This window comes from Glycine max, chromosome 14 (assembly GCF_000004515.6).
Source record: "Glycine max cultivar Williams 82 chromosome 14, Glycine_max_v4.0, whole genome shotgun sequence".
Classification (NCBI taxonomy): Eukaryota; Viridiplantae; Streptophyta; class Magnoliopsida; order Fabales; family Fabaceae; genus Glycine; species Glycine max.
This window is the reverse complement of record NC_038250.2, coordinates 49,559,980-49,576,855: the sequence shown is the minus strand read 5'-3', so window position 1 is coordinate 49,576,855 and position 16,876 is coordinate 49,559,980. Positions and strand designations below refer to the sequence as shown.

Genomic DNA, 16,876 nt, shown 5'->3' with positions numbered 1-16,876 from the left:
TATATTTACATATTCCAAAAGAAACAGTCAAATCTGACCGGCAAATTGTTAGAAGGTTGTTTATTAGCTGCCAATATGCTTCCCTCCTCAAGTGCAAGCTTCTAGCGTACCCGCTATTGGTGCTCAGAAAATCCCAAAAACAAATCCCTCTTATTACTAGCTATTTTGAATTCTTTAGTTCCTGAATGTACAACCTTCAAATTGTTGCTCGTTCCCGTATTTGTTTTTTGCAAAAAAGAAAATTAATCTGAAACAATTCAGGCTGAATTGTTATCGTTATTATTACTCGAACCATAAGGAATAACAGCTAAACAAGTAATTTAAAATGTAACTTTTAAATTATGTGGTATTTTTTTAATTACAATTTTACTTCAATATCTAATTTTGTTAATCTACTTAGGTCGTTTTTTAAATATAAATATGAATTTAAAGGTGATCTACTGATAATATAAAGTACTTGCTAATCACAAATTATGATACGTATCATTTTAAATTTTAACTTAATTTTATAAATATTAATAAATTTATAATAACACAATTTTTAACATGTGCTGCAGTGATTCCTTTGACTTCACTATAATCTCCCTGACATAATTAAGAATTAGAATTAGACCTGGGCTGCAGTGATTCATTTGACTTCACTATAATCTCCCTTCTCAAGCCTTTGATTGTCTATGTTAACTTCTTTGCCTCTGATACTGTATAACTCTTCAACATGCCATTGCAACAATTATTTTACCAGGCACATACATTTTTAATTACAATTCCTTTAATTTGTATAAGGATACAAAAATAAAACACGTGTAGCTGAATGGAAAATAAAAAATGAAGGAAGCATGAGACTGTCAAAATATTATGTTTATACATAATATGTTTATATATGATAGCATGAGACTGTCAAAATAAGTAAAGGAAGCATGTACTTTAATGTATTATTTTTTTAAATCATTAGGCCTTAGTCTTAGCTTGTTTTCATTTGGCTTTATGGCTACTGCATAAGGAATGAGCCACAGTCATATGAGTTCTTTGTCTGATTTGACAGTAGAGGATATGAACATATATATGGGTGCTTTATTGTGATATTATTCAATATATCAGTTTTTTTAATGTTCTGCCACTGCTATATCTAGTAGTATCTATTTTCATATCTAGGATGCCTTCAGGGTGTATTCTGATTTGGGGTTCAGCCGCAACTTGATGGACTTCATGGTTACCACTAAGGAGCCTGAATTTGTTAGAGATGTTGATGGGACGGAACATAGTTCTAATTCAGCTGAACAAGTATCTGGTAGCTCCAGCAGGTTTGGGAGTGGAAGATATTCCACATTTTAGGTCAGAGTGAGACTACTTCGAAACAGGATGGGGTTTCTGCTTCGAATTCAAAGAATTTTAATTCTGTTGCTACTAAGCTTATCTGGTTTGAAGTTAATTGCTGAGACATTTGATTGGAGTCATGATGCCTAGGCTTGTGAACTTTCCTTGCTTGCAAAATGTGTAGATTTGTTGTTAGTGCATTATTTGTGGATTTCAAATTCATTTTTAGGAAGTTTTTGGATTGAAGGGCACATTGCTTCTTGGTTGAATAACCTGTTTGTACATAGCTGAAATCAAATTTTCAATACTAGCACTACTGGTCCTTTTTTTTGCAATTCTATTAGCAGCTTTTGGTTTTTTTATGTGTCAATTTCTTGGCTTATTTTACCTAAGATTTTGAATTAATTTAAGACATGTTTCTTCGGAGATAATTAGGCACCAAACGTAAATACCTCTTACAGCATACATTCAGACCTTTTTTGTCGCCTTGTGAGAGATAAATACCTCTTCATATTTTATTAAATTTGTAATAAAAGGTAGGTATTCTTCTATTTTAAACACTTTGACTATATTTTGTTTCTTCTTCTATCACATCATATAGTTTATTATATTTATATTTTTTAACCATGTATCTAATTATTTAATTAGATGTTAGGTGTTAAATAGGTGGTATGATGTCCACAAATTAATTATAATGCATAGTTGGTAATTTGTGATAACAACATCAGCATAAAGGTAATTTGTGATTGAACCATGAAATTCTAGCACCCAAATTTTGGAAAACAGCAAATACTATCTGCATAGTTGGAAGATGAATTCACTAATCACCTGCACCGACTTTTCTTTTGTTTTATTAGTGAATAATCTGCGTATGCCATAAGTTTTGATTATTACTCTGTTGTTTTAACTACTGTACAGAAAACATGAGAAATCAATGTTTTAGTAATGATTTCAAATTACTTAAGAATTATCAATAACATCATTGATAAAAACTCAAATTGTGCGAAGGCTGAAGCATGTTCTTAACAAACCATGAAAAGAAGTTTTTCTAGGAATTCATACTTTAAGGCAATAACTGTTATTAGTGAGTGTCACAATATTTTTTTTCATTTATTATTTGTTCAATTTGGATATTAAATTTGATGGCTGTGACTGCATGGTAAACTTACATTATATGCTGATTGGATGCTTTTGCTTTACTTGGGGTATTATGGCAGAACATTGTCATTAAATTGTTGATTGCTAGTATTGTATAATGATATACATTTGGCTGCCTTTTTCCACAAATTTTGACACCTGGTTATGTAGGCAAAGTTTGATATCGCAGAAGCTACGAAGGTGAAGACGAAGGTTATGTCAACAGTAGCGACGAGATGGCGGCAATTTAAGTCCACATTGACTAGCAAATTTGTGTTTGCTAAGACTGAAGGTCAACAAACACAGGATGTTGTGACAAAATATGGACTAGATCCTGAAGCGTGGAAACAATTTGAAGAAACCCGCCTGACACCTAACTGGGAGGTTAGTTGAATCTGTTTATGGTAACTTCAAATGAATATTTTTTTGCCAATTTGATTATTTTAATTTCAAAAAAATCTCCACAATTATGTATGTCACATTACAGGGTATTAGGAAACGAGCACAATCAATTCAAAAACACAACGACTGCCCTCACGTACTTTCACGTGGGGGATATGATTTGCTTGAGAAGAAATTGTTAGACCAGAAACGAAAAAGGATACAAGAGGAAGCATTGTTGAGTGAAAATCCAGCAAGTGTTGATGAACCCCCATCCCCAATAAAAAGGCATGTTAAGTGGAAGGTTGCTCGGACCAGGGCTGTTGGCAATATGACATCTGACTCTGCACAGGAAATTGCAGATAAAATAGTAAGTTCACCAATATGTTGCAATGTTCATATGTTTAAGTATTTTGTAATGAAAATGACTGCACGTTGTGTATTTTTCTGTCACTTGTTTTGTGTAGGACTCCTTAGAAGAGCAGGTAACGCAGGGTTCGTTTGTACCCCATGGTCGGCAAGACATACTGAACACTGCCATTGGACGACCTGACCATGGGGGTCGCGTTCGGGCAGCAGGCTCAGGTGTCACTATTACTCAGTACTACGGAAGGGCATCAAGGACATGCAGCAGCTCGTCCACGTCCATCAGCCAACAACAACTAGATGAAGTTGTTGCAAGGCTTAGGGAAGACATGACTGGCCAGATTAGGGAAGAATTGAGGAGTCAAATTAAGGAAGAATTGAGGACTCAGCTAGAAGAGGAAAATAAAAGGACCTTGGAAATAATGACCAATGCATTGAAAGAGGCTATTAAAAAAGAGTTGTCAAATAAAGGATCCCAAGAGGCACTCCAAATTCAGCCGGACATACAACAACTAGGTGCGCGTGTCAGCACACAGGGAAGTAATGCTGTTACCAATGCGCAGGCTTCACAAGAACAGGATGCTGATGCCATACCATTGATGGGACTGTTTGTGCAGCGTAACGATGGTACACAAAGGTTTGTAGAAATATTACCTTACTTACAATTGAATCGGAGTTTTGTTTTTTCTTGCAGCTGTAATTGTTGGGTTTGGTTTGTGTTTTGTTCATGGTTTAGTTTTTGTTTTATATGCACTAAAAAAAGCTTTGTTTATGGTTCATTTAAGGTTGGTGGCCATGGGGAAAATAATGGAGGGGGATTCAATCATACACACAGTGGCATATGCAGATGATGTTGTCAGGGTAAGTGTAGAAACAGTTATTGATCCTGAGGCTGAGGTCCCCTATGCCACCTCAGAAATACAATATGTGAAGCAGACCGTCAATACATTTGTAGCTTGGCCCACACACCTTGTGAAAGTTGTATTAGATGAGGTAACATGTTTCATTTGACATACGTAAAGTAAAACATTCATAGATTACAGTACAAATACTCACCCACTTTCATTAACCATGTAGCATCCACAACGTATTCCACACAACGAGGATGCACATGTGCCGAAGCCGGCTAATGTGAACGCAGATGATCCGTTGCGTGAATTGATGAAGTACAGTTTCGATCTTTACGACAAGCCACTTCAAATCACCTTTGATGGGAGATTTCTTGGAATTGAAGATGCATCTACATCGATATTCATCACATATTCAGATGTTATTGAAATAATAGCAGGAGACAAAAGTCTGAACATATCTGTCATACAATTATGGTTAATGTAAGTGAATTCCTTCATATAACTCATTCCTCATTCATTCAATATCATGATCCACTACAATACTTTCAAATCATGTGAATAGGTATATTCATGAGTGGAGTCAGATATTCAGTCAAGGTTTCATGTATGCATTCCTTGAGCCACAGTCGTTGGTTTGTTCAAAGGATAGACGCAGCGAATGCGAACAATATCTTGAAAGATGGCTTAAGGAATCTGACCGAGAGGTGTACATTGGACCTTACTTCCATCAGTAAGTGCTATTTAACAAACATACTTCAAATGATGTTTGGGTGTATACGTATCTAATGTGAATGACATGCAGGGAACATTGGCAACTCATAATTTTGTGTCCTAGGCAACATGTTGTTGTTTGGTTCTGTTCTTTGCGTAGGAAACCTGATATGCATATCAAAGCTACAATTAATAGGTTATCTCATACCATATAACTTTTTGCAAGCCTTCTTTAGTGGTCATTATTGATTGACATTTTGTTGTATATGCGTTGATGTGGTTTTTTAAAAGCAGTGTAATGACAAAATTGAAGAAGACCTTGTCTCCTGAAACTAAGGCAGTTGCACCAAAGTGGATTGAAGTAAAGGTAAGTCAGCTATGTACCATGTGTTAGTGTTGTCTAGTTAAGTCATGAACTTATGTAATGTATACGATGTTCAAATGTTTTCCATATGTAGAGTCACGTTCAAACCGGCTGTTATGAATGTGGATATTACATAATGCATTGGATCTGGAACATCATAGCCAGCGACATAAAGAGTGATTGGTCCATGGTATGCATAAACTTCAATACAATTGGAACTGAATTTTTATATTTGCAGTACTAACTTACAATTATGAATACTTGCAGTGGTTTGCTAATGACACACCGTTGGACATCGGCATCATCACCACAATTCGAAAGAAATGGGCAACATTTTTTTTAAAGACAGCAATAAGTCAAAACGGCTAATGATGGCGTTGGAGTATTTTTTTCCCTGTATTTGAGACAATTGTTATGTTATTTGACACAGCGGCTATTTTATTTTCGGTCATGCTACTAATATTCTATTCTTAGTATTATCTTCTCAATTTCATATAATTGTAGTAATATATTGTCTTTACCCCCTTCTACTGCATTGCATCTGCATTTGATTACCACAGCAACAATTTAGTGCAGCTATAGTACCACCAAGCTTGCCACTGCAGCAGTTAAGTGAACAAATGAAGTGTCCACAGTCATTGGATGGTTGCTTGGTAGAGGTACATGCTAATAACTAATAAGATTTCCTGTGCAGGGTATCATTGTTTTTGCATGACTGATGGCTACCTTGGGGCTGGAGATTTTGGTTGAATCTGCCTCAAGTGTTATTTTGAAGGTAATGGAGATAATCTTTTGTTGTTGTTTGTTTATTATATACCTAAATTTGGGTTGAAGACTAGTTATTCAACATGTGGATTATCTACCATAATAAGTGATTTTATCATTTGAGCAGATGATATTATCATTTGACCTTGCTTTTGCTTGGATTCCGCTCCTAAAGTTCAGTAGCAGCAAAGTGACTAGCAGCACAAGCATTGAAGAGGTGTGTTTCCTCCTTGTTTGTGGATTCATGAACTATAACTTAATACATGAAACTGAAAAATGTTCTAGTTATAAAATTTGATTAGCTAGGCTTACATGAATTGTTGAATTGATCAGCTAGGCATACATTATATCAACTGTTAGTGTCATTTTTTCAGTCTAATAATATTTTGGTTGATATTATCATTATTATGATTAAAGAGATTGCAGGGATTCCAAGGGAAGGGGACCAGGGGATGAAAAATATGATTAAAGACAGTTCTTGAGGAGTTTGTCACATGCTCAGGTAATTAGTGCTAAAGCAGTTGGGTGAAATTCTCATATTTTGAATGCTGCATGCAATTAATATCGTCATTTGATGAAATGCAGAATCTTCCTGACTGGTTTAGTGCATGTTTCATTGATTGCATAAGATGTAAAATATTATTAATCAAGAGGAGTCTTGCTTAATTGACTTCAGTGTTGAGTGTGTTGCATTTGTCTTATGTACTAGTTCATTCATTTATTTAATTTTAGTTGACAACTTCTGGAATGGTGATATCAAAATATAACCTATGAAAGAGGATAATCTTCTCAGCTAATTGTTGAGTGGTTTATTTTTTTGTTTTGTCTTTTATGTTGCATTTGATGACTTTGTTTCTTTTCTTGTAGGGAAGTGGAAGATTTTGCACGAAGGTTAAATTCTGCTTGGCCTGAAAGGATGCAAATTTGATCTTTGGCCCAACACAGAAGACTAGTAACAATTTCTATGAATAGCAATGGTTCAACGCAGTTGTATATAGGTATGTTCTATCTATCTTCTCAATATTCGCGGTGAACCCTACTTGCTGCCTTGTTTTCTATCAGAAGCATCATTAAATTTTGTTGACATGCACATGACTGGAATCAACTAGTTATAAGTTACTTCATCACTCTCATGCATTTCATTCATCACATACAACACTTAAATGCTTTAATATGGGCAATTAATATGGGTGCCGGTCTAATTAAGACTGAGGGGTGAGAAAGAGACAATTAATATGGGTGCCGGTCTACTTGCAATTGGTTCTTGTGCAATTGGTCTATGCAGTGATGAACATTACTTAAATGCTTGCAATAGAATCTGGAATGAGCCCTCTTGTCGTTGTTGCTTATCGACAACTCTTTGCTACTGTGTCCATTGCTCCCTTTGCTTATAGGCTCGAGTGGTAATTATATATATATATACCCTATCTGGTTTTGTTTTATTTTCATATATATAAACAATGCATGCATGAAAGGCTTTGATGAACTTTGAACCACCTATAACATTCTCACTGTGAGTGTCACCGTCGATATCCCTTTTCTTTTGGTTCATGCATGATTGTGTTATTTATCCTTTAAATGTATTTATATATGTTTGCTGTATATAAATGTAGCTTTTTTTTTGAAATTTGAATGGTATAACCCAAATTTTGTGAGCAGGCAAAATACTTCAACGACGGTCCTTATGAAAACCCGTCTTTATAGCCTTATTTACCAACAACGACGGGTGCTCCAGCCACCGTCGTTGAAACCTCAAACAACAATGACGGTGTACACACCACCGACGTTGACATACTACCAAACAACGTCGGTGGTGAGCCCGCCACCGATGTTGACAGGAAACAAAACAACGACGGGTCTTGTGAACCCGACGTTGAAATGGACCAAAACAACGACGGTGGTGCGCCCGCCACCGATGTTGACAGGAAACAAAACAACGACGGGTCTTGCGAACCCGACGTTGAAATGGACCAAAACAACGACGGGTTGTCTAATATGTGCGTCGTTGAATCCTTTTTTATAACGTCTGTTCTTTTATAGCCACTGACGTTGTATTCTTGCATTACAAAGACGGGTCCTATGATGACCGATGTCGTTGTTGTCGACATACAACGACATCTGGAACAAAGACGGTGTGGGGCCCGTCGTAGATACCGGTTTTCAACCGATGTAGAAGCTTCTTTTTGTAGTTGTGCAGTTTCCTTGGATTAGTCGGGTTTTATCGGAGATTTATTAAAGGATACGCGAAGATGGCGTCTCCACTTACTCAATTACTCTGTAAGGGTCACTTTCGGTGGTCAGAAGCAGCCACCATGGCCTTCAACTCATTAAAAGAGGCAGTTTCCACAGCGCCCGTATTAGCCCTCCCTAACTTTTCCATTCCCTTCGTAGTAGAGACCGATGCGTCCGGTTCCGGTGTAGGGGCCGTCCTCTCACAAAAAGAACACCCGATAGCATTTTATAGCAAAGAATTTTGTCCAAAGCTTCGTGCCTCCTCCACTTATATCCGTGAGCTTGCGGCGATAACCATGGCGGTTAAGAAATGGCGCCATTACTTGTTAGGTCACCCTTTCGTGATCCTTACTGATCACCAAAGTCTCAGGGACCTTATGACTCAAGCCGTGCAAACGCCGGAGCAACATCGATACCTCGTCAGATTATTGGGATTCGAATATAGCATTCAGTACCGGCCGGGACGTGAGAACGGCGTCGCAGACGCCCTATCACGAGTTACGACTGAAGACACCGACGCTTCCATTTATATGCTATCGATCCCCCAGTTTGCTTTCCTTGCTGATCTCAGGAAGGAGCTAAATACTCTTCCTGAAGCAGTGGCTCTACGGGAGAAACTACAAGAGGACCTCACCGGTGCTTCTGAGTATAAACTCGAGAATGGTCTAATCATCCACAAGCAGCGTCTTTGGCTTCCATCCGGATCCACCATTATTCCACTCCTTATGGAAGAATTTCACAGTACACCCACTGCGGGCCATTATGGGATTCAGAAAACCTTACAAAGGCTTCAGGAGAACTTCACGTGGAGTTCCATGCGTAAGGATGTTTGCAAATTTATCGCAGCTTGTGTCACCTGTCAGCTAACGAAATATGATAATCGCAAACCGGCAGGGCTTCTGTGCCCTCTTCCGGTGCCATATCGGCCATGGGAAGATCTCAGTATGGATTTCATTGTTGGGTTGCCATCGTATCGGGGTAACACATGCATTCTCGTCGTGGTCGATCGTTTTTCGAAGGGACTCCATTTGGGTATGTTACCCACTAAGCATTCTGCAAAACGGGTGGCGGAACTGTTCACCACCATGATCATTCGCTTGCACGGTTTGCCACGAAGCATCATCTCCGACATGGATCCCTTATTTGTTAGCAGATTTTGGCAAGATTTATTTGCTCTCAGTGGCACAAAGCTCCGTCTCAGCTCCTCCTACCACCCACAGACCGATGGCCAAACGGAGGTTGCCAATCGAATTATAGAGCAGTACCTGCGGGCTTTTGTTCATCGGAAACCAGCATCGTGGGGGCAGTTTCTGTTGTGGGCCGAATGGTCCTATAATACCTCGTGTCACTCCGGGACGGGGGTCACCCCTTTTGAGATCACCTACGGACGAAAGCCACCGGCCATTCCCGAATATGTGGGGAGCACTGCAACTCCGACGGAGGTTGACGTTATGCTTCGACAACGAGGAGAGGTCCTCCACTTGCTTCGCCGGAAGTTGCTTAAGGCTCAACAAAAGATGAAATTCGCCGCCGATGCTCGCCGTAGACCCTTGGAATTCAGTATCGGGGATTGGGTGTTAGTCAAACTGAGACCACACCGGCAAGTTTCCGCCTCGGAGACCGCGTATTCGAAACTCACGAAGCGCTACTATGGTCCCTTTGAGGTGCAGGAACGATTGGGCAAGGTTGCGTATCGACTGAGGCTTCCGGCGCGCAGTCGTATTCACCCCGTCTTCCACGTTTCGTTGCTCAAAGCTTTCGTGGGGGACCCTACCGCAGTGGAGGCTGACCCCCTTCCGATTATGGGAGCCGACGCGGTCACCGACGATCACAAGGAAGCTGCTCAACCTCCTTTCACGATCCTTGACTCCAGGAACGTGACCACCGAGAGTGGGCTACGCCGTGAAGTACTGGTACAATGGCGGGGATCCACCCAACAGGACGCATCTTGGGAAGATTGGCACGAGTTTAGCACTCGTTACAACCTCGAGGACGAGGTTGTGTCTGAAGAGCAGGGGGATGATACGGACAGAGAGAAGGAAGCTACGGGCCAACGTCGTTCAGCTAGGGCAAAGTATTTACCCAAGCATTGGGACGATTACCAACTAGAGTAGGAAGGGGCTTTGGGAAGAACGTGGCGGGAAAAGTAGTTACGCATGGTTAGTATGGTAGAGTTTATCCATGTTAATAACAGCTAACCGTAAGTGGTTAAGCATGAGCCTGGCAATATAAAAAGCTGTAACTAACTAGTAGTGGGAATAAGAAACATTCCAGAAGCTTTTCTTTCAAATCCTTTCTTCTCTCTCTCTCTTTGGAACTGCGTTTCTTTTTCTCTCTCTCGAGCTCTAACTCTCGAGTGGAACGCGCAGTGTGGAGGTTCCCTAGCCCTCGAACGCTAGGTATCACACTCAGTATTGGTGCACCTACTTAAGTGGAAAAGACTTTTATACCCCTGTTAATTTTATTTAAAATTTCTAGCCGTTTCTTCTTCCGCGTCTATTTATTTCTTCTTCCTTCCACCGAGACCTGACTTCTTCTTCTTCTCCTTCTGCGCGATTCCGACGGCGTGGGTTGCTTCTTCACCATTGTTGGCGGCATGGTGGTGGTGCTGTTGTACTACTCTGCTCTGCTTCTTCCTTGCGCGTTCTCCTCGACTGGCCTGTTGTGCTGCTCTGCTCCATCGACGTCGAGGTAAGCGTCGCGTTCTCCCTGCATGACTCTTCCATTTCTGGTTTTGTAGTGAACTTCGTAAGATGATCCGCAGTAGGACATAGTTGATCCGCAAGTAGTTTTGACCATGAAATAGGTTGCGGATCAAGTTGATCCGTATTTGAACAGAAGAAAATCCTCATGAGATTGCATCATTCTTAAGTTACATGAAAAAGGAAACATGAATTGAACTTACTAATTTATTCATTGAAAGGTGACTATGCTGAATGCCATTGTTGGCCATATGCTTTTCTATAGCATTTATTCTTTTAGCAGCATCCACCTGTGACCATGCATCACTGTCTTCGTAATGGGCATTTACAACTCCAAATAACGAAAACAGAAGTTCGCATGTCCTGATATTAGGTAAAACTTTTTTCTGCACTATCTTGGCAAACAATCGAATAGCACGTTCAGGTTGACTCTGCAAATTTTTATGATAAATAAAATGTAAGCCATTATAAGTTCCACAATGCAAGAGAATTAGAGCAACCAAACCTTAAAAGGGGAATTTGGTACAGATAGTTCAGTTATAAATTCAGTTGCTCATCTTAATTGGTACTCTGCAGCCCATTGACGAAATAAATGACTTAACATGCCATTGTAGCATGTCCAAGCCAAACAAACAGTAACCAACCACAATAGTAAAAAAAAAGACATTCATTGTTTGAAGGATCCTATTTTATTATCGGTGCTAGAAAATAAATTTGTACAGGAATTGAACAGTTTCCAATTATTTCATTTTTGTTTACATTTAATAATTACAGCACTATTGTACATTACCTTGTATTGTACAACCATATTATTAAAAACAACAAATTATAATAAGATACAAAAGTACATGCATTGGACTGACTCATTCACATATTTTAGGGGTTTTCTCTGACCCTTCCTCTCTCAACATAAATGATAAAACATCCCAATTTTTTATTTTTGACAAGTATTGCTAAAAAATATTATTCAGTCTTCAGGTAAACTAATTTTAGTCTTGCAAACAATAAAATGGTAAAATGCATTACTTTGTTTTGAACTTTCACATTTGAGCTCACCAGTTGATTGCATGACGCTAGCAAAGCATTATAAGGATTTGGATATACACATTCAGAAATTTGATTCAGAAAAGCCTCAGCTAAATCTAGTTGTAGTGCTTTGCTGCAAGTGATTGAAAGTGACGCTAGAGTTGAATCATATGGCTTCAAATTCTTCTGCTGCATCTTTTTCAACTGCATATTATATGAAAATAATATAAGGCAGAAAAGTTTTCTGTAATCAACATGAGTATCAGCAGACACAAGATCACATAACTGTGTCACACTAGATCCCACATTCAGATTCCAATTTCACTAGATTTGGGGGTCTATTTGACCTAAACTTAAGTGGTTTAAATTTCTGGACAGAACTCCCATTGATAGTAGTCTACTCAAAAATTAAATTAAAAAAAGAAGATACCAAAAACAAATGATTCTGAACAAAGTGATTGTAACCGAACTCACCACTCTTACGGCATCCCCATAGCTTCTATGAGAAACAACTTTAATAATGCCATTATATGTATGTCTGGATGGCTGCAAACCAAGATTTTTCATCTGAACAGAGAAGTGTCCTTCAAGATGTAAAAATACAATGATATAAATGAAGTAGTCAGTTGATAAAATTAAAAATTCCCATATTTTTTCATAGCTACAAGAAATTTATTTATGCTAAAAAATTGAGAAAGGAAGATGTATAAGGACACAGTAAAATTGATATTCATATGTTATTGAGAATCAACTAACAGAAGCTTTCAATAATTGAAACTTTGAGGGTTTAAAGTCTGAAAAATTAAAATTTGACATACTATGACTATGTAGAGAACCTTTCACCAATGAAGCACAAACTGACATAGACAAGGAATACAACTAATGTCTCACACATGTCTGGCAAGTGTAAGGAAGGTTTTGGTGTCCAAGTCAGAAACATGTTCGACGTTGAGACAAAGAGGAGAGGTATCTGTAATTCATAGCCTTTCACAATTACAGAATTTGGGAGAACAAGTAATTTAATCTACATGACTACATGAGCTGTGTTACATGGAGCATTAAAGAACATGTACAAGGTTAGTCGAATATATACCTGTAACATAAGCTTCCTTGCAAGCATATGATTCTTTTGTTTTGCACACCCATGTATTATATCATCAAAAGACCAACTCAACGCCTTCTTAAGCAGTGGATGTTTTTGCCCATTCAGCCCAGCTAATTCAGTACTCTTAACTTTTTTATTCCCCATGCAAATAATCTGTTGCTCTATACTTGCAGAAATACTGTCAGGTATATACATAAGAGGAGGGTGCATACAATAGTCCAATTTTTTGTTCTCCTTGAAGTCCAACGCGGTTGAGCCTGGCCCTTTATGGCACAGGGATGTCCAGTCTATTAGTATACACCTTCCCATGAACTGTTCTAGCAATAGGAATGTTTCCCCTGGTGGCTATTGAAACCATTTGTAGTAGTATTTTATATGCAGATTCTAAATCTCCTAACCTTGTAAATGACCAAATGAATCTATCCAGAGCCATGATAGTCATGCTATAGTTTTTAATATACTCCTGCCAAATGAGATGGGTTGCAGGCAAGTTTTTCTGCAAAACTGCAAGCTGACAAACAGGGTAAGTTAAGTGATATTTGTCATAAGAATAACAGAGAGAGAATGCATTCAAACACATCAAAACAGGTTTCATAAAATAGCTAGAGTAAATTAACACATATTGTGCTGTCACTTAAGTCCAGAGCATTTATGATGTCATAAAAGTTAGCAATAGATAGGCCCACTTTCTTGAAGTTTTGCATAGAAACTAGATCAGAATTAGAGAGAAAAGCTTCTATTAACAGAAAAGTGTACAAATGATTCCCAGGACTTTTGAGAGGCCTGAACTCTCCCACAACAATCTGAATTCCCTCTCAAATCACAAGATAGAATCTCCCTCTCAACCCCTTTTCTTGTTTAGGCAACATGCCTTGTTTGTCTAACTAACTCAGCCCCTAACTAACTAAGTAACTAACTCTCTAATTATTCAACTAACTATGGGGGTTACATATTAATACTCTACCCCCTAAAGATTCACCTTGTCCCCAAGGTGAATAACAGTGGTTGCTGCAAACAAGGTTTCATCGGGATTCCAACTGGTTGAAGAACAATGATGAAGACAACCTCACCTGCAGCTCAAAATAGCCTTCAATCCACCTGGGTCAAACACAAACATGTGAATGCCCCCATGCTCCTCTAATGTGCTGTTTTATGTGGCATTTTTGTCCATGAAACAGCATCGAAGCTGTTTTCTAATGTCCTCTAATGTGCTGTTTTCTGTAGTTATAATGAGAAAATCCCATGGCTCCCTTGCAAACTGCACTGTTGCTCATGGTTGCAGCTGAGGATTATCAAGATCTTCCAACTTGTTGTACCTCTGTGGTGGGTTGATGGTACTACCTAAACCCCAAACCTCCATTGTTATCACTGGTTCAGTCATTGGCTCCCTCCTTTCCTTCTGTTAAACACAGGGTGGAGGAAAGGAAGGAGAGGGCGGGATACTCAGAGTCCGAGAGGGAACAGGAGAGAGAGGAGGAGGGTGGAGGAAACTATTGAAAAGGACTAGCCAATTTCTACAAACTAAAAACTAGAATGAAGAAACTTTTTTTCGTTTTGTTTCCAAAGTGAGTTAAAATAAGTTAAAATTGGTTAAAAAAACTATTTTGAACCCCCTTTTATCCAAACAGGTTTTGTTTTCAAATTTGAGTTTGAAAACCAAAAATAAATTTAGTGAATTGTAAAGCAAGGTTCATATGTTAAATCGGTTTCAGCAATAACTAATAATAAATGACAAATATATTATCAAAGTGGAAAGGTTGATGATAGGAAGTCTGACCATATATTAATACCCTGGACAAAAGAAAAGAGTAATTGGATTGATAAGTAAGATGTTTTTTTTTACAAAATAATGCAAAACATAAATAATACCCGTAACACTTAGTAACACCATTCAAAAATGGAAGAATGATAAAAATAGGAAGAGAGAAACCAATTTTCTAAAGCCAAGTGGATTCAGACAACATATCCTTCAAAAATTTTAACACATCAAAACATCAGTGTCACCCATGACCATGAATCAATACTCAATCCCAAATTCATATTCAGTTTTATGCTGTTTTGCTATCAAGTTAGAATTATCTTATTTTCCCTGTCTATATTCTTTTCTCTCCCTACTATGTCTCGGAAGGGAAGCAGAATAATACCGTCTATGTGTAAAAAGAATACATTTGTATCTCTCGATGGAGAAGCGCTTTCACTTCCACTGAAAAAGAACAAAACCATGAAAATAATTAAGAATGACGATTGCAAGCAAGTCTGCGTGAACTTCCTGCTCTTCAAATTTTCTATTTTAACCCAAAAAGACCATAAAATAAAAAAAAAATTAACACGTGTCAACAAATAAAGTGAGGCTAAAAATGTAATTTCTCTAGACTAAAAAGATCATAAAACAAAAAAAATTGACACTTGTCAACAAATAAAGTGAGGTTAAAAATGTAATTTTCCTAAATTACTCCTTTATATTAGATATATTAGATAAGTGGTTTGACATTTGTATCCTTTGATTAAAGTATTAAATGTATGATGTTCAATCCCTGATTTAGGAATGGAATTGCGATGCCTAAATGGGTTTGACTCTAGGAGGATTAGTTGGTACATACTGAATATTTGAATTACTAATTTAATATTATACCCTGATAAGCCAACGGTAGCAGTGTCGTCATGCCAACATCCAATCTTTGTTTCTCTTGTTCCTCTCTCGTCCTTCTTTCTCCTGTTCCTCCAACTTTTGGATTGAGGGGTCACGGTGGAGTTGTCCACGATGTAAACGGTGATGGTGGTTTTGTTGTTGATTTCGAGAGACAGGTAAGGTAATGATTGAAGGTGGAATTAGGAAAATATAAAAAAGTTAACTTATCATGTTTTTATTGTTTAATGAAAACTTAATGTCGAAAGTAATGTTAAGACATAATTAAGACAAATCTTAAGAGAACAATTGCAATTTACTAAAAGAAAATAAACTTACATTCCTATAAATAATTTCGTTAATACCATCATATTAAATCTTTAGTGTTATAGTTGATGTATTCTTTGGTTCAAAACATATATTCGATTAAATTTAATAATTTATTTTTAGAAGAACATTAAATATAATAACTGTCAATGTAATAAATTAAAATAATTAAATTTTAATAATAATTTTATTAATATAAATTTTTACAATTTCAATTAACATAAGAGTATGTTTGAATGGAGAAATTTAATAGGGTAATTAAATTTTTTAAAGAATTTTAATTACTTTTCAATTAAATAAGATGTTTGGATAAAAATTTGAAAAAAAATTAAAATTTGAGTATTTTGATAAGGGATTTTAGTTAACTTAAATATTAGCATTTCAAATTCTTTCATTTTAGGAAAGAATTTGAAATTCTTTTGTGCTGTAGGATACCACACTTTCTCTGCCTCCTTCATTCTCTCACTATTCTGTCTCTTGCACCAGCTTCTCTCACCATTCTCGTTCTGATCTTCTTCCTCTGCTTCTGCAAGAAGCGGAACCTGGCGGCGAAACAGAGCTCAGGGAGCATCCCTCTGGTGTCCAAGGAGATCACCATGGTCAAGGCCTCAGATCCGAAGAAGATGGAGGAGGCGGAGGTCAAGGTTGAAATTGGTGGGACCCAGCACCACCGAAGCAACGAACTAGTGTCGGTGGAGGATCTCGATATAGGGTGGGGCTGCTGGTACACCATTTGGGATGTGGAACTCGCCACGCGCGAGTTTGTGGAAGGGAATGTTATTGGGGAAGGAGGCTATGCCGTTGTGTATAGAGGTGTTTTGCACGATGCTTCTGTCGTGAATATTCTCAACAACAAGTATGCCACTTTCTCTAATTCTCCAACATCTTTTTTTTCTTCAATTTTTTACTCTGCTAGGATTCCTCCAACAATTTTCGACCACCTGCAAATATATTCATTTAGCATAAACA

General features: G+C 37.8%; 2 protein-coding genes across 3 annotated transcripts; both read left to right on the top strand.

Annotated features, from left to right (window-relative positions):
- Window positions 1-2,029: 2,029 nt before the first annotated feature.
- LOC121173459 (probable inactive protein kinase DDB_G0270444) lies at window positions 2,030-4,209 on the top strand. The gene is made up of 4 exons (XM_041009075.1): window positions 2,030-2,835; window positions 2,939-3,202; window positions 3,300-3,835; window positions 3,984-4,209. The coding sequence occupies exons 1-4, from the start codon at window positions 2,668-2,670 to the stop codon at window positions 4,207-4,209; spliced, it is 1,194 nt and encodes a 397-aa protein (XP_040865009.1). The 5' UTR covers window positions 2,030-2,667.
- Window positions 4,210-4,258: 49 nt separating this feature from the next.
- LOC102666771 (uncharacterized) lies at window positions 4,259-6,106 on the top strand. Of its 2 annotated transcripts, XR_005888209.1 has the most exons (7): window positions 4,259-4,529; window positions 4,612-4,779; window positions 4,852-4,956; window positions 5,055-5,127; window positions 5,219-5,314; window positions 5,392-5,899; window positions 6,017-6,106. XR_005888209.1 is itself a non-coding variant. In XM_041008897.1 (6 exons), exons 1-6 carry the CDS (start codon window positions 4,360-4,362, stop codon window positions 5,491-5,493), a joined length of 714 nt encoding a protein of 237 aa, XP_040864831.1. In that variant the 5' UTR covers window positions 4,259-4,359; the 3' UTR covers window positions 5,494-6,050. The 2 variants fall into 2 exon arrangements, 1 of the variants encoding a protein (XP_040864831.1); XM_041008897.1 differs by having other exon boundaries at window positions 5,392-6,050.
- Window positions 6,107-16,876: the final 10,770 nt, after the last annotated feature.